At 45.6% G+C, this 18,056-nt stretch overlaps 1 protein-coding gene across 2 annotated transcripts in view; it reads left to right on the top strand.

Moving 5' to 3' along the window:
• SPG11 (SPG11 vesicle trafficking associated, spatacsin) overlaps positions 1-15,456 on the top strand; it is a 77,131-nt gene extending 61,675 nt beyond the window's left edge. For both annotated transcript variants that reach the window (XM_077263183.1, XM_077263181.1), the window contains exons 39-41: positions 2,418-2,573; positions 6,381-6,532; positions 14,569-15,456. In XM_077263183.1, coding sequence (XP_077119298.1) covers positions 2,418-2,573; positions 6,381-6,532; positions 14,569-14,749 — 489 coding nt within the window. In that variant the 3' untranslated portion in view covers positions 14,750-15,456. The remainder of the gene's footprint in view (positions 1-2,417; positions 2,574-6,380; positions 6,533-14,568) is intronic.
• Positions 15,457-18,056: the final 2,600 nt, after the last annotated feature.

Below are 18,056 nucleotides of genomic sequence, written 5' to 3'. Positions count from 1 at the left end.
GGGCATCGCCTCCGGAGAATGGTCCCTCCACCCGGAGGTCTTCCAGCAGATTTGCCATCGCTGGGGGACCCCGGATGTGGATCTCATGGCTTCCAGGATGAACAGCAAGGTTCCTCAGTTCCGTGCTCGGTCCCTCGACCCACGGGCCCTCGGAGTAGACGCCCTGGTCCTGCCCTGACGCCAATTCCGCCTCCCGTACATTTTTCCTCCTCTTCCCCTACTACCGAGGGTCATCAAAAAGATCAGGGCAGAGGGGGTACCAGTGATTCTCGTCGCGCCAGACTGGCCGCGTCGAGCATGGTACGCCGAACTGGTTCAGCTGGTAGCCGACGTCCCCTGGCGTCTTCCAGATCGCGCGGATCTTCTTTCACAGGGCCCGATTTACCACCAGAACTCAGGGGCCCTGTCTTTGACGGCCTGGCCGTTGAGTCCTGGATTCTAGGCCAAGCAGGTTTCTCTCCCAGGGTGTCCTCCACCATGATCAGAGCTAGGAAACCTGTTTCCATGCGTAGTTACCACCGTACCTGGCGAATTTTTTTCTCATGGTGCGATGCACAGGGACGATCTCCTCTAGTATTTTCTATTCCTTCCATACTGGAGTTTCTTCAGTCCGGACTAGAGTCGGGACTTGCCCTTAGCTCCCTAAAGGGTCAGGTTTCGGCATTGTCAGTTTTTTCCAGCGGAAGATTGCCAATAGGTTGCCGGTGAAGACTTTCTTCCAGGGAGTTTCCCGTGTGGCGCCTCCCTACAAGTAACCCTTGGATCCGTGGGATCTCAACTTAGTTCTCGGAGCTCTTCAGGAGACTCCCTTCGAACCGCTACAGGACGTTTCCTTGACCTTCCTTTCTTGGAAGGTAGTCTTCCTGGTAGCCGTCACGTCCATCAGAAGGGTCTCGGAGTTGGCTGCGCTCTCCTGCCGCCCTCCCTTTCTAATTTTTCATCCGGACAAGGCGGTATTGAGGACCTCTCCCTCCTTTTTGCCCAAGGTCGTCTCCTCTTTCCACCTCAATGAGGAAATTGTTTTGCCTTCGTTCTGCCCGGCACCTGTCCATCGCATCGAAAAGGCTCTACACACTCTTGATGTGGTGAGGGCTCTTCGTCGGTACGTCTGAAGGACGGCTCCCTTCTGCACGTCAGACGTCCTGTTCGTACTTCCAGAGGGGCCCAGGAAGGGTTCTCCTGCTTCAAAAGCCACTCTGGCAAAATGGATTCGGTCAGCCATTCAAGAATCCTATCGTGTCAAAGGTGTTCCTATCCCAGCTGGGATCAAGGCTCATTCTACTCGGTCGGTAGGCGCCTCGTGGGCCATTCGGCACCAGGCGTCAGCACAGCAGGTCTGCAAGGCTGCGACGTGGTCCAGTTTGCACACCTTTACCAAGCATTACCACATTCATTCTATCTCTTCTGCAGACGCCGCCCTTGGCAGGCGCATTCTGCAAGCGGCAGTTCCTTAAGCCGTAGGCCAGTGGTACATGGGGTATTAGCATATTGCTCCCCACCCAGGGACTGCTTTTGTACGTCCCATGGTCCTGTGTCCCCCAATGAGGCGTAGGAGAAAAGGAGATTTTTGTTTACTTACCGTAAAATCTTTTTCTCCGAGCCACTCATTGGGGGACACAGCACCCACCCTGTTAGCCTGTTTTGGCTTGTTGTTACTTCTTTGGTTTTGACATAGTTGTCTTTGTTCATGCTCCTACTGCTTTACTACCGAACTGGTTGAAATTGTATCCAGTGAAGGGGTGTATACTGCAGAGGAGGAGTTAATCTTTCTGTCTACTTAGTGTCCTCCTAGTGGCAGCAGCATAACACCCATGGTCCTGTGTCCCCCAATGAGTGGCTCGGAGAAAAAGATTTTACGGTAAGTAAACAAAAATCTCCTTTTTGCCGGATCGCACTTAGGGCTCGTGCAGAAAATGATTGGTCTAAGACTATTTTCGGGCTCGGAGGAAAGCAATACTTGGCTGTAACGAACAGCCAATGTCTGGGGCATTAGTTGGAACCCGTTTTGGAGATGCAATAAATGTGGGTCCTAGAGGGGGGGGGGTCACCTAGTAGAAATTTGTAGCATATCTTTATCATTATGCCAGGCAACCCCTTTAGGTGACGCACGTCAGCATTTTACTTTATGGCAAAATGTCAATAACTGAGTGAACCTAAAGGTGATAGGGGAGAGAGATTGAAGATCAAATGCAAGAAAGTTGCTGGACGCTGTGAAGTTACAGAGAGGGGGCTACTCTAAAGAAGAGCAGAGTATATTTCGGCCAGCCATGTGTACCCCCTTGTAAATGATAATGCGAGAAGTGAGGATCACCCTTCCTTTCTCTGGTGCAGAATTACTTTCTTGTAACAGAACAGTCCTCGTACTGACGGAAGCTGGATAATACTGTCCTCCTCTGATTTTCCTTGTGTCGATACAGGACTCTTGTGTGCGCCAGTCACTACGCTGTGCCCGTCTCACCCGGCTTCTCACCCTACAACTTCATCTCTTGAACAATGGCCATGAAACAAAGCTAATTAACTTGGAGCGAGTGAACTTGGTTGAGCCCATATTGGCTCTGCCGAGATTTTATCAGGTGCGTGCACAATTCCTAAAAGTGTCTCACTTTTCATACTTAATTGTCAGTTCCCTCTTCTTCCCACAATCTTATTCTTATGTGTGTGTATAAAATTATTTGGGACTGTCGCCTCCCTTACCAGTACATGCGACAATTTGGCGAGATGGGCAGAGACGATATCAAAAAATCCACAGCAATAACCAAGAATTCTTGTTACAGAAGAGTTAAAACAGATTGTTTTGCTTGTTTAATGTATTTATTTTACTAATTTTATATAGCGCCATTAATTCCACAGCACTTTGTCTTCATCCCTGTCCCCATTGGGGCTCACAATCTACATTCCCTATTAGTATGTGTTTGGAATGTGGGAGGAAACCGGAGAACCCGGAGGAAATTCGCGCAAACATGGGGAGAACATACAAACTCCTTGCAGATGTCCTTGGTGGGATTTGAACCCAGGACCCAAGCACTGCAAGGCTGCAGTGCTAACCACTAAGCCACCGTGTCCCAGCACAGGCACATGCTAGGTGCGGGTGTATGGAGTGGGCTCAGGAACAGACTTAACACACCAAGGATGCCAACTGTATGAAACAGCTGGCATCTGCCTCTAACAGCAACAACCGGAGTTAGCTCTGATTGCTGGGGGTAAATCCTTCAATGCTGCTTTTAATCCTTTACAGTGGCATTTAAAGGCAACCGGTCCTGTTGAAAATAGTATCTGATATGCAGGCAGGGTGTTGGAACAGGAGGAGCTGGTCAGATTGATTATACATTTTGGGGGGAGAAGTTTGTGCATGCAGCGATAGCTGTCAGTCACTCAGGAAGACCACCCACGGCACTCATATGCATGCAAACACCAGGGATTTCAAGTAATAAAATACAAGGTCAGGTTCAGACAATTTTGTCTTTCGCCTTTTTGCACATTCGTGTTGCATCCATTTTACATAAACCATTGAATAAATAATGAAAGATCCAGTACAGTTTCCTATTTTAATAATTATAATGGACCTGTGAAAAGTGCATGACATACAGATGGTAACCTGTATGTGATTTGTTTTTAACACACCATTGACTTCTAATGAGTGAGTCTGATCTGGAATGCGGATCAAAGTACAGCATGTTGCTGTTTGCTGTTTGTTTGTTTTTTGTTTGTTTTTTTTAAACATACAGACCATCAAAATTTCATGTGAGCCACCACACTGACTTTCACTAGTAAGTGTATTATTTGTATTTTACTCGTTTTGCATAAGGATCGCACACAGACTTTTAATACTCTTCTGAGCGATCCCTTATACAGAATACTTTCCCACAAACCTACCGTATTTTTTGGACTATAAGATGCATCCAAGGTTTAGACAGCGGAAAACAGGAAAAACATTGTTTCCTATTAATTAAAACTTGCCTGGTATTGTAAAGTAGAGTGATAATTTTCACGAATTTTAATGTACTAAGGTACAATAGGGAGGTAAAAAATCTATTGTTAGTTTCTCTCTGCAGTGTTATACATACAACACAATGCTGCTACATGCACATATAGATATACACAGCTCTGATGCATGTCCATATAAACCTACACTGCTCTGCTGCATGCCCATGAAGACATACACTGCTCTGCTGCATGCACACTACATGCACATATAGACATACACAGCTTTGTTGCATGCCCATATAAACCTACACAGCCCCGCTGCATGCCCATGTAGACATACACAGCCCCGCTGCATGCCCATGTAGACATACACAGCCCCGCTGCATGCCCATGTAGACATACACAGCCCCGCTGCATGCCCATGTAGACATACACAGCCCCGCTGCATGCCCATGTAGACATACACAGCCCCGCTGCATGCCCATGTAGACATACACAGCCCCGCTGCATGCCCATGTAGACATACACAGCCCCGCTGCATGCCCATGTAGACATACACAGCCCCGCTGCATGCCCATGTAGACATACACAGCCCCGCTGCATGCCCATGTAGACATACACAGCCCCGCTGCATGCCCATGTACATACACAGCCCCGCTGCATGCCCATGTAGACATACACAGCCCCGCTGCATGCCCATGTAGACATACACAGCCCCGCTGCATGCCCATGTAGACATACACAGCCCCGCTGCATGCCCATGTAGACATACACAGCCCCGCTGCATGCCCATGTAGACATACACAGCCCCGCTGCATGCCCATGTAGACATACACAGCCCCGCTGCATGCCCATGTAGACATACACAGCCCCGCTGCATGCCCATGTAGACATACACAGCCCCGCTGCATGCCCATGTAGACATATACAGCCGTGCTGCATGCCCATGTAGACATACACAGCCGTGCTGCATGCCCATGTAGACATACACAGCTCTGCTACATGCACACTACATGCACAAATTGACATACACAGCTCTGCTGCATGCCCGTGTAGACGTACACAGCTCTGCTGCATGCACACTACATGCACATATATATTGACATACATAGACTATACATTACCACGTCCTGCAGTTCCTTATTGGGAACCTGTATGGAGGCTACAGCTCATCCTCTAATGCCCGGTGTACGCGTACTGGCTTCACAGAGGCGCACTGCGCGTTATCAGAAGTCTTCAGATTTACCTGTGTTATATCACACCTCTATGTTGTTTTATACCTGTCACCTTCCCCTCACTGTTGGGGTTCCTCAAGGATCAGTCCTAGGCCCCCTCCTCCTCTCTTTGTATACCGCGTCTATTGGACAAACAATCAGTAGATTTGGTTTCCAGTACCATCTCTATGCTGATGATGCCCAATTATACACTTCTGCTCCTGATATCACGCCTGCCTTGTTAGAAAACACCAGTGATTGTCTTACTGCTGTCTCTAACATCATGTCCTCCCTCTATCTGAAATTGAACCTGTCAAAAACTGAACTCCTCGTGTTCTCTCCCTCTACTAACCTACCTTTGCCTGACATTGCCATTTCCGTGTTTGGTTCCACCATTACTCCCAAGCAACATGCCAGGCAACTGCCTTGGGGTCATCCTTGATTCCGAGCTTTCATTCACCCCCCACATCCGATCACTGGCTCGCTCTTCTTATCTGCACCTCAAAAACATTTCTAGAATTCGACCTTTTCTTGCTTTCGACTCTGCAAAAACTCTTACTGTTTCTCTTATTCATTCTCGTCTGGACTATTGCAACTCTCTACTAATCGGCCTCCCTCTTACCAAACTCTCCCCGCTCCAATCTGTCCTGAATGCTGCTGCCAGGATCATATTCCTCACCAACCGTTACACCGATGCCTCTACCTTGTGCCAGTCATTACACTGGCTACCCATCCACTCCAGAATCCAGTACAAAACTACTACCCTCATCCACAAAGCACTCCATGGCTCAGCACCACCCTACATCTCCTCTCTGGTCTCAGTCTACCACCCTCCGATCAGCTAATGACCTCAGGTTAGCATCCTCAATAATCAGAAACTCCCACTCCCGTCTCCAAGACTTTTCACGTGCTGCAATTATTACCATCCACCTCTCGTGTCTCCCCTTTTTCCTCATAGATTGTAAGCTTGCGAGCAGGGCTTTCATTCCTCTTGGTATCTGTTTTTATCTGTGTTTATTGTTATGCTGTAATGTCTATTGTCTGTACAAATCCCCTCTATAATTGTAAAGTGCTGCGGAATATGTTGGCACTATATAAATTAAGAATTTATTATTATATTATATTGCACGTCTGTGTTGTATTACACATGTTATATTACACAGTACCTGTGTTATAATTGTTATATTACCCCTGCGCGCTGTGCCGCCCCTGCGTCGTCTCATTGCTGCGTTTTTTTCGCAGGCTGTTATTGTTACAGAAGCATATGATGTGCAGCCAGACTGGCCAGAAGTCCTGTATAGCAAAGTGATAGTTGGAGGAGATTTTCAGTACCTGGAAGAGTTCAAGCAGCGTCAGCTCCTCAGCAGTGGGGTGATCGAGCAGCTGTCAAACAAGTAAGTCAGCCATATAAGCTGAAAAGGCTGTCGGGGCGGGGTTGTATATGTACTCCATAGAACAATGTGGCTGGATGATGTCAGAGGAGTTGCAGATTACTGGATTCATATCAGAGGGCTGTCATTAGAGACTTTTGGCTTGCTGCACACTAATTCTTGTCCATACACGTTTTCCCACTTGCCATACTCGTTTTTCATCCTGAATCTGTATATTGCATTGCTATGCAGGAGAAGCGGCCTGCAGCTGTAATATTTATGTGATTTTGTTAGGAGGGGCTGGTTAGTTTTGTATTTTAGATGGTTTCTACTTACCCTTAAAATTTGTGGGTCTTGACCAGAAGAGGAAAGGCTGCGTTCACACATCTACAGTTAGGTGCATATATATTTGGACAGAGACAACATTTTTCTAATTTTGGTTATAGACATTACCACAATGAATTTTAAACAAAACAATTCAGATGCAGTTGAAGTTCAGACTTTCAGCTTTCATTTGACGGTATCCACATTAAAATTGGATGAAGGGTTTAGGAGTTTCAGCTCCTTAACCCCTTCCCGACCTTTGACGCATACGCTGCGTCATGAAAGTCTGTGCCAATCCGACCTATGACGCAGCGTATGCGTCATGGAATGATCGCGTCCCTGCAGATCGGGTGAAAGGGTTAACTCCAATCTCACCCGATCTGCAGAGACAGGGGGAGTGGTGCTTCAGCCCGGGGGGGATGGCTTCACCCCCCCGTGGCTACGATCGCTCTGATTGGCTGTTGAAAGTGAAACTGCCAATCGGAGCGATTTGTAATATTTCACCTAAAAAACTGGTGAAATATTACAAACCAGCCATGGCCGATGCTGCAATATCATCGGCCATGGCTGGAAATACTGAAGTGACCCCCCCACACCCACCGATCGCCCCCCAAGTCCTCCGTTATGGGGTCCGGTCCCCTCCGTCCGCCTGCCGGCTCCCCCGTCCTCCTGTCCGCTCCCTCCTTGTTTGGATTCACCCCCCCTGTGCTCCAATTACCCCCCCTGTGCTCCGATCCACCCCCCCACCACCCCTTCATACTTACCGATCCTCCCGGTGTCCGTACGTCTCCTCGCTGGGCGCCGCCATCTTCCAAAATGGCGGGCGCATGCTCAGTGCGCCCGCCGAATCTGCCAGCCGGCAGATTCCTTACAAGTACATTTTGATCGCTGTGGTAGGTTCTATCACAGCGATCAAAATAAAAAAAATAATAAATAAACCCCCCCCCCCCCCTTTATCACCCCCATAGGTAGGGACAATAATAAAATAAAGAAATTTTTTTTTTTTTTTTTTCGTTTTCCACTAGGGTTAGGGTTAGAACTAGGGTTAGAACTTGGGGTAGGGGTAGGGTTACGGGTAGGGTTAGGGGTAGGGTTAGGGTTATGGCATGTGCACACAGTGCGGATTTGGCTGCGGATCCGCAGCGGATTGCCGCGGATCCGCAGCAGATTGGCCGCGGATCCGCAGCGGATTGGCCGCGGATCCGCAGCGGATCCGCAGCGGATTGGCCGCTGCGAATTCGTAGCAGTTTTCCATCAGGTTTACAGTACCATGTACACCTATGGAAAACCAAATCCACTGTGCCCATGGTGCGGAAAATTCCGTGCAGAAACGCTGCGTTGTATTTTCCGCAGCATGTCAATTCTTTGTGCGGATTCCGCAGCGTTTTACACCTGTTCCTCATTAGGAATCCGCAGGTGAAATCCGCACAAAAAAACACTGGAAATCTGCTGTAAATCTGCAGGTAAAACGCAGTGCCTTTTACCTGCAGATTTTTCAAAAATCGTGCGGAAAAATCTCACACGAATCCGCAACGTGGGCACATAGCCTTAGGGTTAGGGTTGGAATTAGAGTTAGGGTTGGAAATAGGGCTAGGGTTGGAAATAGGGTTAAGATTAGGCTTGTGGTTAGGGTTACGGATAGGGTTAGGGGTGTGTTGGGGTTACAGTTGTGGTTAGGGTTGGGATTAGGGTTAGGGTTGGAATTAGGGTTACGGGTGTGTTGCGGTTAGGGTTGTGGTTAGGGGTGTGTTGGGGATAGGGTTGTGATTAGGGTTATGGCTACAGTTGGGATTAGGATTAGGGGTGTGTTGGGGTTAGTGTTGAAGTTAGAATTGAGGGGTTTCCACTGTTTAGGCACATCAGGGGTCTCCAAACGCAACATGGCGCCACCATTGATTCCAGCCAATCTTGCGTTCAAAAAGTCAAATGGTGCTCCCTCCCTTCCAAGCCCCAACGTGCGCCCAAACAGTGGTTTACCCCCACATTTGGGGTACCAGCGTACTCAGGACAAACTGGGCAACAACTGTTGGGGTCCAATTTCTCCTGTTACCCTTGCAAAAATAAAAAATTACTTGCTAAAACATAATTTTTGAGGAAAGAACAATTATTTTTTATTTTCACGGCTCTGCGTTATAAACTTCTGTGAAGCACTTGGGGGTTGAAAGTGCTCACCACACATCTAGATAAGTTCCTTGGGGGGTCTAGTTTCCAAAATGGGGTCACTTGTGGGGTGTTTCTACTGTTTAGGCATATCAGGGGCTCTGCAAATGCAACGTGACGCCCGCAGACCATTCCATCAAAGTCTGCATTTCAAATGCCACTACTTCCCTTCCGAGCCCCGGCATATGCCCAAACAGTGGTCTACCCCCACATATGGGGTATCAGCGTACTCACAACAAACTGGGCAACAAATATTGGGGTCCAATTTCTCCTGTTACCCTTGTGAAAATAAAAAATTGCTTGCTAAAACATCTTTTTTGAGGAAAGAAAAATGATTTTTTATTTTCACGGCTCTGTGTTGTAAACTTCTGTGAAGCACTTGGGGGTTGAACGTGCTCACCACACATATAGATAAGTTCCTTGGGGGGTCTAGTTTCCAAAATGGGGTCAATTGTGGGGGGTTTCTACTGTTTAGGCATATCAGGGGCTCTGCACACGTAACATGATGCCCGCAGACCATTCCATCAAAGTCTGCATTCCAAAACGTCACTACTTCCATTCTGAGCCCCGGCACATGCCCAAACAGTGGTTTACCCCCACATATGGGGTATCAGCGTACTCAGGAGAAACTGGACAACAACTTTTGGGGTCCAATTTCTCCTGTTACTCTTGCAAAAATAAAAAATTCTGGGCTAAAAAATATTTTTGAGGAAAGGAAACACATTTATTATTTTCACGGCTCTGCGTTATAAACTTCTGTGAAGCACTTGGGGGTTCAAAGTGCTCACCACACATCTAGATTAGTTCCTTGGGAGGTCTAGTTTCCAAAATGGGGTCACTTGTGCGGGAGCTCCAATGTTTAGGCACACAGGGGCTCTCCAAACGCGACATGGTGTCCGCTAATGATTGGAGCTAATTTTCCATTCAAAAAGCCAAATGGCGTGCCTTCCCTTCCGAGCCCTGCTGTGCGCCCAAACAGTGGTTTACCCCCACATATGGGGTATCCTCGTACTCAGGACAAACTGGACAACAACATTTGGGGTCCAATTTCTCCTATTACCCTTGGGAAAATAAAAAATTCTGGGCTAAAAATCATTTTTGAGGAAAGAAAAATTATTTTTTATTTTCACGGCTCTGCGTTATAAACTTCTGTGAAGCACCTGGGGGTTATAAGTGCTCACTATGCATCTAGATAAGTTCCTTGGGGGGTCTAGTTTCCAAAATGGGGTCACTTGTAGGGGAGCTCCAATGTTTAGGCACACAGGGGCTCTCCAAACACGACAAGATGTCCGCTAACGATTGGAGCTAATTTTCCATTCAAAAAGTCAAATGGCACGCCTCCCCTTCCGAGCCTTGCCGTGCACCCAAACAGTGGTTTACCCCCACATATGAGGTATTGGCGTACTCAGGAGAAATTGCCCAACAAATTTTAGGATCCATTTTATCCTGTTGCCCATGTGAAAATGAAAGAATTGAGGTTAAAAGAAATTTTGTGTGAAAAAAAAGTACTTTTTCATTTTTGCGGATCAATTTGTGAAGTACCTGGGGGTTTAAAGTGCTCACTATGCCTCTAGATAAGTTCCTTGGGGGGTCTAGTTTCCAAAATGGGGTCACTTGTGGAGGAGCTCCAATGTTTAGGCACACGGGGGCTTTCCAAACGCGACATGGTGTCCGCTAACGATGGAGATAATTTTTCATTCAAAAAGTCAAATGGCGCTCCTTCCCTTCCGAGCCTTACCATGTGCCCAAACAGTGGTTTACCCCCACATGTGAGGTATTGGTGTACTCAGGAGAAATTGTCCAACAAATTTTAGGATCCATTTTATCCTGTTGCCCATGTGAAAATGAAAAAATTGAGGCTAAAATAATTTTTTTGTGAAAAAAAAGTACTTTTTCATTTTTACGGAACAATTTGTGAAGCATCTGGGGGTTTAAAGTGCTCACTATGCTTCTAGATAAGTTCCTTGGGGGGGGGTCTAGTTTCCAAAATGGGGTCACTTGTGGGGGAGCTCCAGTGTTTAGGCACACGGGGGCCCTCCAAACGCGACATGGTGTCCGCTAAAGATTGGAGCCAATTTTTCATTCAAAAAGTCAAATGGCGCTCCTTCCCTTCCGAGCCCTGCCGTGCGCCCAAACAGTGGTTTACCCCCACATATGAGGTATCAGCGTACTCAGGACAAATTGTACAACAACGTCCATGGTCCAGTTTCTCCTTTTACCCTTGGGAAAATAAAAAAATTGTTGCTAAAAGATCATTTTTGTGACTAAAAAGTTAAATGTTAATTTTTTACTTCCATGTTGCTTCTGCTGCTGTGAAACACCTGAAGGGTTAATAAACTTCTTGAATGTGGTTTTGAGCACCTTGAGGGGTGCAGTTTTTAGAATGGTGTCACTTTTGGGTATTTTCAGCCATATAGAACCCTCAAACTGACTTCAAATGTGAGGTGGTCCCTAAAAAAATGGTTTTGTAAATTTTGTTGTAAAAATGAGAAATCACTGGTCAAATTTTAACCCTTATAACTTCCTAGCAAAAAAAAAATTTGTTTCCAAAATTGTGCTGATGTAAAGTAGACATGTGGGAAATGTTATTTATTAACTATTTTGTGTCACATAACTCTCTGGTTTAACAGAATAAAAATTCAAAATGTGAAAATTGCGAAATTTTCAAAATTTTCGCCAAATTTCCGTTTTTTTCACAAATAAACTCAGAAATTATCGACCTAAATTTACCACTAACATGAAGCCCAATATGTCACGAAAAAACAGTCTCAGAATCGCTAGGATCCGTTGAAGCGTTCCGGAGTTATTACCTCATAAAGGGACACTGGTCAGAATTGCAAAAAACGGCCAGGTCATTAAGGCCAAAATAGGCTGGGTCATGATAATATGTGCCACCCTGTTTTTAAAGGGACCAAAAGTAATTGGACAGATTAAATAATTTTTAATAAAATATTAATTTCTAGTACTTGGTTGAAAACCCTTTGTTTGCAATGACTGCTTGACGTCTTGAACTCATGGCCATCACCAGACGCTGTGTTTCCTCCTTTTTGATGCTCTGCCAGGCCTTCGCTACGGTGGTTTTCAGTTGCTGTTTGTTTGTGGGCCTTTCTGCCTGAAGTTTAGTCTTTAACAAGTGAAATGCATGCTGAGTTGGGTTGAGATCAGGTGACTGACTTGGCCATTCAGGACTATTCCACTTCTTTGCTTTAATAAACTCCTGGGTTGCTTTGGCTTTTTGTTTTGGGTCATTGTCCATCTGTAGTATGAAACGACGACCAATCAGTTTTGCTGGATCTGAGCACACAGTATGTCTCTGAATACCTCAGAATTCATTTGGCTGCTTCTGTCCTGTGTCACATCATCAATAAACACTAGTGACCCAGTGCCACTGGCAGCCATGCATGCCCAAGCCATCACACTGCCTCCGCCGTGTTTTACAGATGATGTGGTATGCTTTGGATCATGAGCTGTACCACACCTTCGCCATACTTTTCTCTTTCCATCATTCTGGTAGAGGTTGATCTTGGTTTCATCTGTCCAAAGAATGTTCTTCCAGAACTGTGCTGGCTTTTTTAGATGTTTTTTAGCAAAGTCCAGTCTAGCCTTTTGATTCTTGATGCTTATGAGTGGCTTGCACCGTGCAGTGAACCCTCTGTAGTTACTTTCATGCAGTCTTCTCTTTATGGTAGATTTGGATATTGATACGCCGACCTCCTGGAGAGTGCTGTTCACTTGGTTGGCTGTTGTGAAGGGGTTTCTCTTCACCATGGAGATTATTCTGCGATCATCCACCACTGTTGTTTTCCGTGGGCGCCCAGGTCTTTTTGCATTGATGAGTTCACCAGTGCTTTCTTTCTTTCTCAGGATGTACCAAACTGTGGATTTTGCCACTCCTAATATTGTAGCAATTTCTCGGATGGGTTTTTTCTGTTTTTGCCGCTTAAGGATGGCTTGTTTCACCTGCACGGAGAGCTCCTTTAACCGCATGTTTACTTCACAGCAAAACCTTCCAAATGCAAGCACCACACCTCAAATCAACTCCAGGCCTTTTATCTGCTTAATTGAGAATGACATAACGAAGGGATTGCCCACACCTGTCCATGAAATAGCCTTGGAGTCAATTGTCCAATTACTTTAGGTCCCTTTAAAAACAGGGTGGCACAAGTTAAGGAGCTGAAACTCCTAAACCCTTCATCCAATTTTAATGTGGATACCCTCAAATGAAAGCTGAAAGTCTGAACTTTAAATGCTTCTGAATTGTTTTGTTTAAAACTCATTGTGGTAATGTCTATAACCAAAATTAGAAAAATGTTGTCTCTGTCCAAACATATGTGGACGCAACTGTATATCTGTTCTTACAGCAGTATAAAAGTTGGATTTCTCTGGAACAAGACATAGGATTACAGATATCAAGGTATTGTTTTATTCAATTTTCTATAAGTTGCATACCCATGTAGATGGCTTAGGAAGGTTGATCCTACTGATAGATTCCATTTCAGTGTTTTATCCCTTCCTTGAATTAATGGCTAAATACAAGTTCTGCTTCTTTTTTTTTTTTTTTAAATGGATACAAGGTGGATGCAAAAATGGAGACCAAAGAGGGAAAATGGCCCATTTTTCTTTGTAAATGAGCTGTTAAGATCTATGGGCCAAACCTAGATCTCCCTGAGAATCTGCCTCCAGAGATTATTTTACAAGAAAGAGAGGGAGATACCAGTGTGAGACATGAAATGACTGACAGTCTGCTCTCATAATTGCACACAGCTTTGCAGTGAGAACAGAGTGCAGCAGAACGTCTCATTACATCTCACAGGCAGCCAGTGTGGGGGAAGGGCAGTACAGCAGAGCCAACAGCAGTGTGAGAGGACAATTGTAGATACAAATGTGTTTGTAATAAGACAAAGTTAATTTCTGCTGTACTGTTCTGATCTCACTGCAGAGTTGTGTGTGATTATGAGAGCATAGTGTCAGTCATTACATTTCTCACACTGGTAACGCCAACTTTCATGTAAGATAATCTCTGGAGGCAGATTCTCAGGGAGATTTATGTAGAGATTTATAGATTTTGACAACTAATTAACACATTAAGAAAAACATGGATTTCTCTGGAATAAGACATCAGATCGCAGATATCAGGATAACATTTTATTCAGCTTCCTATGACCTACAAGCCCATATAGACGGCTTAGGAGGGTTGATTCTACTGATAGATGCCCTTTAAATAAAATGGATGCAGTTAGTTTTTCATCCATGTTTAAAGGGTCACCATATGGCTGAGTCTAATACCCAAAACGGATGAGAATAAGACAGATCGGACACATTTTTTCATATTTAAAATGGATGTTTTTATGGATCAAGGAAACTCTCTATAAAAGAAACAATCGGATAGCATACAGATGTGTGAATGTAGCTTAAGTTTCATGGTGTAGGTTCCCATTTGAAGTATGGTCTTTGTCAATAATTCAGTTGAAAATCAATTCTGTAATCCATGTTTCCATATACCTTACAGCTTTCAGCGTGTGGTTGCATCTGTTTGTTTGGACAATATCTAATGTAGATTATGCATACAATTTCAGATGCAAACTGAACTCTCCTGGATCCACCGGTCTGCAGAACCTGAAGCGAGTGATCTGTTACTGTGAGGACATCAACACCCGCTATAAACTGGCCATTGAGAACAAGTTCTATGACATCACTGATGTCCTGATGAGAGACTCGCAGACACGGTGCTGCCTGACAGATATGCTGTCTCGATAAAACATCTGAGCAAGGTGCCACATTTTGGACTTTTGATGAACAAGCCACATTTTTTCACGTTTGCTTCTACCAGACTATAATTAAGAAACCAATGGCATTACAGCTAGCTCCTGTTCATTTTTATGGAGTTAAGGAACAAAGACTTGAAAGTTGTGTTGTTTTTTTTTTGTTTCACTTTTCTAATCATAAGTAATAGATTCATCTATTTATGTCGTCATTCTACTGCAGCCCTGTATGCCACATACACGTAACAGAAGCGTTTCTAAATCAGTATTATAGTCGCAAATCTGGGCCTGATCACTCGAAATAACAGCATCATCAGTCCTTATGATGCAGTATGGTGACAGGCTGAAATTTGCACCCGTGCCGGTATTACATTTGTGAGACATAAGTCTTATTTTGACTTTGCTCTAACAACTTGGTTCCATAAGGAGATTTTGCTGTGTATTCCCCGTTATAAAATGTTTCCGAAAAATGGAACAGAATCTTCTTAGCAGAAGCGGTACCTGATATGTCAAATCTTTTTTTCCCACTTTGAATGAACCTGTCGCTCAATATTTTGATCTTTGAAGTACTGTTTGCACTATAGTCTGTCTGGTAGGTTATGTATATTCTTGTTAAATATCTGGTGTGGTTAATATTTTGTAAGAAAGGTCTAAAGCTGAGCTTAATTTTTCAGCTTATTAAAGTTCATCCGTGTTTCATCACCATTTATCACTGTCATTTGTGAGACTTGCATGTGCATGACTTGAGCAAATATCATCAAAAGAAGACCTCTACAGCTCCTACGTACACTTCACTTCTGCATGCAACAAATTGCAAACAAACCCACGTAGTCTGATCAGTTTAGAATAATATATATAATTTGTTTTATACAATCACATTTTGTTTTCTTCCCAATTGTCGTCTTTTTCTTTCAGAGAGGATCTCATGTTCAGATTGGGGAGTGGAGCAGAAATTACTTTCTGACATCCCCCAGAGTCTGAGAGCACAGTGATGAAACAGTCACACTGTATCCTCTCTGGTCTAGATGTCAGGACACTAAGGTTACGGTGAACAGTTGGACAGTCCTTGCCTTTCTGTCTTTTCCTCCCGCCCACCACAGTGTATCATGCATACATAAAGTGAAGAAGGATCTCAAATCCCAGCAAAGCTGTTTCCAGTGACCCCTGAAGACAGTCTTCATAGTTTCTTTGAAGATTGATGTCAGAATCCTCCACCTTGAGAACAAAATGGGTACTCTCAGCGTGCATCATCAAGCCCCTTGTTGTGCAGGGTCTTCAATCAGGCAGCGCTGGCCGTCCCCTGGTTTTCAGTGTGCACTGCAGTTTTGCGACACCTTCGGGGGGGCATACACGTTAATTTAGCTCCCGGCTTCTATGCAGCCTAGTCGTTCTGTGTAGCCACGCCCCATTCCTCTTCATCCAAATAGTTGCACGAGTGTCTTTCTTGCTCGTTTTGTCTGTCCTACCCCCCTTCCTCCAGCTTATCAGGTTCACGCACGTATTTCTCACATGCAACTCCACCCATTTCTTCCCGGGATAGCACCATTTTTTTCTCCTTCTCAAGGCAGAGGAAGTGTTCCCACCGGGCTGTGCTGCAGGGTTCTCGTCACCTGAGTAACCCTGGTTTCCTGATGATTAGCCATCAGCTTCCTGACATCGTCAGGACAGGGTATGCTCTGCTACATTTCTCCAGGCAATGTCACTGCTCCCATTGGGAGTTTCTCTCTCCTGTAGCTCCTAGCTTTCCTATTTCTTTCCCTGTCTCTTTCCTTACCATGCCTAACATTAACCCCAGAGAGGATCGCATTCCCCAACCTGCTTGGTTTACCCTATTCATGCAGTTTGCATGTGCACACTTTCCTCGGGTCAACCCAAGGCTACCTCTCCTGATTGCAGCCACCCAGTGCTGCATACCTCAAGAAGACCCCCACAACCCGCGACTAGAGCACATCTCTTCCCCAGGCTGATTTACCAAGGGTATCCCAAACCCTGGTTTCCATAGTACTCTTACCACTTCCCAGGGTGAGTCTGACTCACGAGGTATAATACACCAACATGGCAGATCCTACAAGAGATCCAAGCTGCGTTGAGCAAGTTCCACCTCCAGATATCCTCCCTTTCATGCTCTCTCTCCAGAAAGTCATACCGTTCAGGAATCGGACCAGTGCTCCGACTAAGCTTCTAAATTAAGTGTCGACAGTCTGTTAAAATCTGTAAACCTGCCCTTGGAAGTCAATGACCCCTCAAGCAAGTGACCATTTCAATTCCTGTCAAAAGAGAGTGATTATATATCCCCCATCTCCTGATCTTCTCACAAAGCATCCCTCATTGACCCTACAAATGGACACTGAGTCTCAGGAGGAAGAGCGCTCTTCTGTATGGCCTTATGCAGGGAATCTGCCCAGTAAGCCACAGCTTTGGTTACCCAGGTTGCTGCAAAGGAGGGAAAAAGTACTGAGCCAGATGCTTCAAAAGCCAGGTGAGCGAGGCTGTAAATCAGACGATCCGCAGGATCTTTAATGGAAGATCCATCTGGTAGGGACAGCAGAGTCTTGGATGATAAGTGCGATAAGGGAGGATCCACTGGAGGAGATTCCGTCCATTGTTTGCAGAGGTCAGGGGAGAAAGGATATCTGGTCTCCCACGATCTCTGACCTGCAAAGCGTTTGGGTGCTCCCTATGTCGCTGGACTATGCCCTGGAACTCCGGGTGATTGGCAAACACCCTATGAGGACGTTTAGTCGTTGTAAAAGACACAGCACTATCAGTGTGTGACGAAGTAGGCTCTTCATCGACCTGCAGTGACTGGTTGACGGCCTCAATGAGACTATCCACAGTAGCCTGATAGCCTGGGGACTCTAGGTCAAGGGGCCCATCCGACTCAGATTCAGAATCACGTTCGCTGTCCACTCCTGGAGAAGGAGAGCAAGAAACAGAGCTAACGGACGCCAGAGGGCCTAGGGACGAGCTATGTACCCACTTCCTCGATGCCTGTCTTTGCCTTAAGCGAGGACAGCCCCTGCAGGCAGATGGTTCCCCTGATCTAGGGGAATTCTCTGAGACGGATTAGCGGTCATGGTTCTGGAAGGACTCAAAGACCTTAGTCAAAGAAGCCATAGATTGCGAAAGTGACAAGGCCCACTCGGGGACTGGTCACCGTGGGTTCTGTCAGGGTGGGGGGCTCCTGAGCGCATTTGAGATCGCAAGCCTGACAGAAGGTGCATGAAGCGAATAAACACTGGTTCAGTGGTCTTTTTAAAGGTTTTAGGTATCCCGGTTATCCCCAAAATACTGCAGGAAGC

The sequence above is a fragment of the Ranitomeya variabilis genome, chromosome 5 (assembly GCF_051348905.1).
Source record: "Ranitomeya variabilis isolate aRanVar5 chromosome 5, aRanVar5.hap1, whole genome shotgun sequence".
NCBI classification, from domain to species: domain Eukaryota; kingdom Metazoa; phylum Chordata; class Amphibia; order Anura; family Dendrobatidae; genus Ranitomeya; species Ranitomeya variabilis.
The sequence above is the reverse complement of the archived record's forward strand: the minus strand, read 5'-3'. Positions and strand labels throughout refer to the sequence as shown.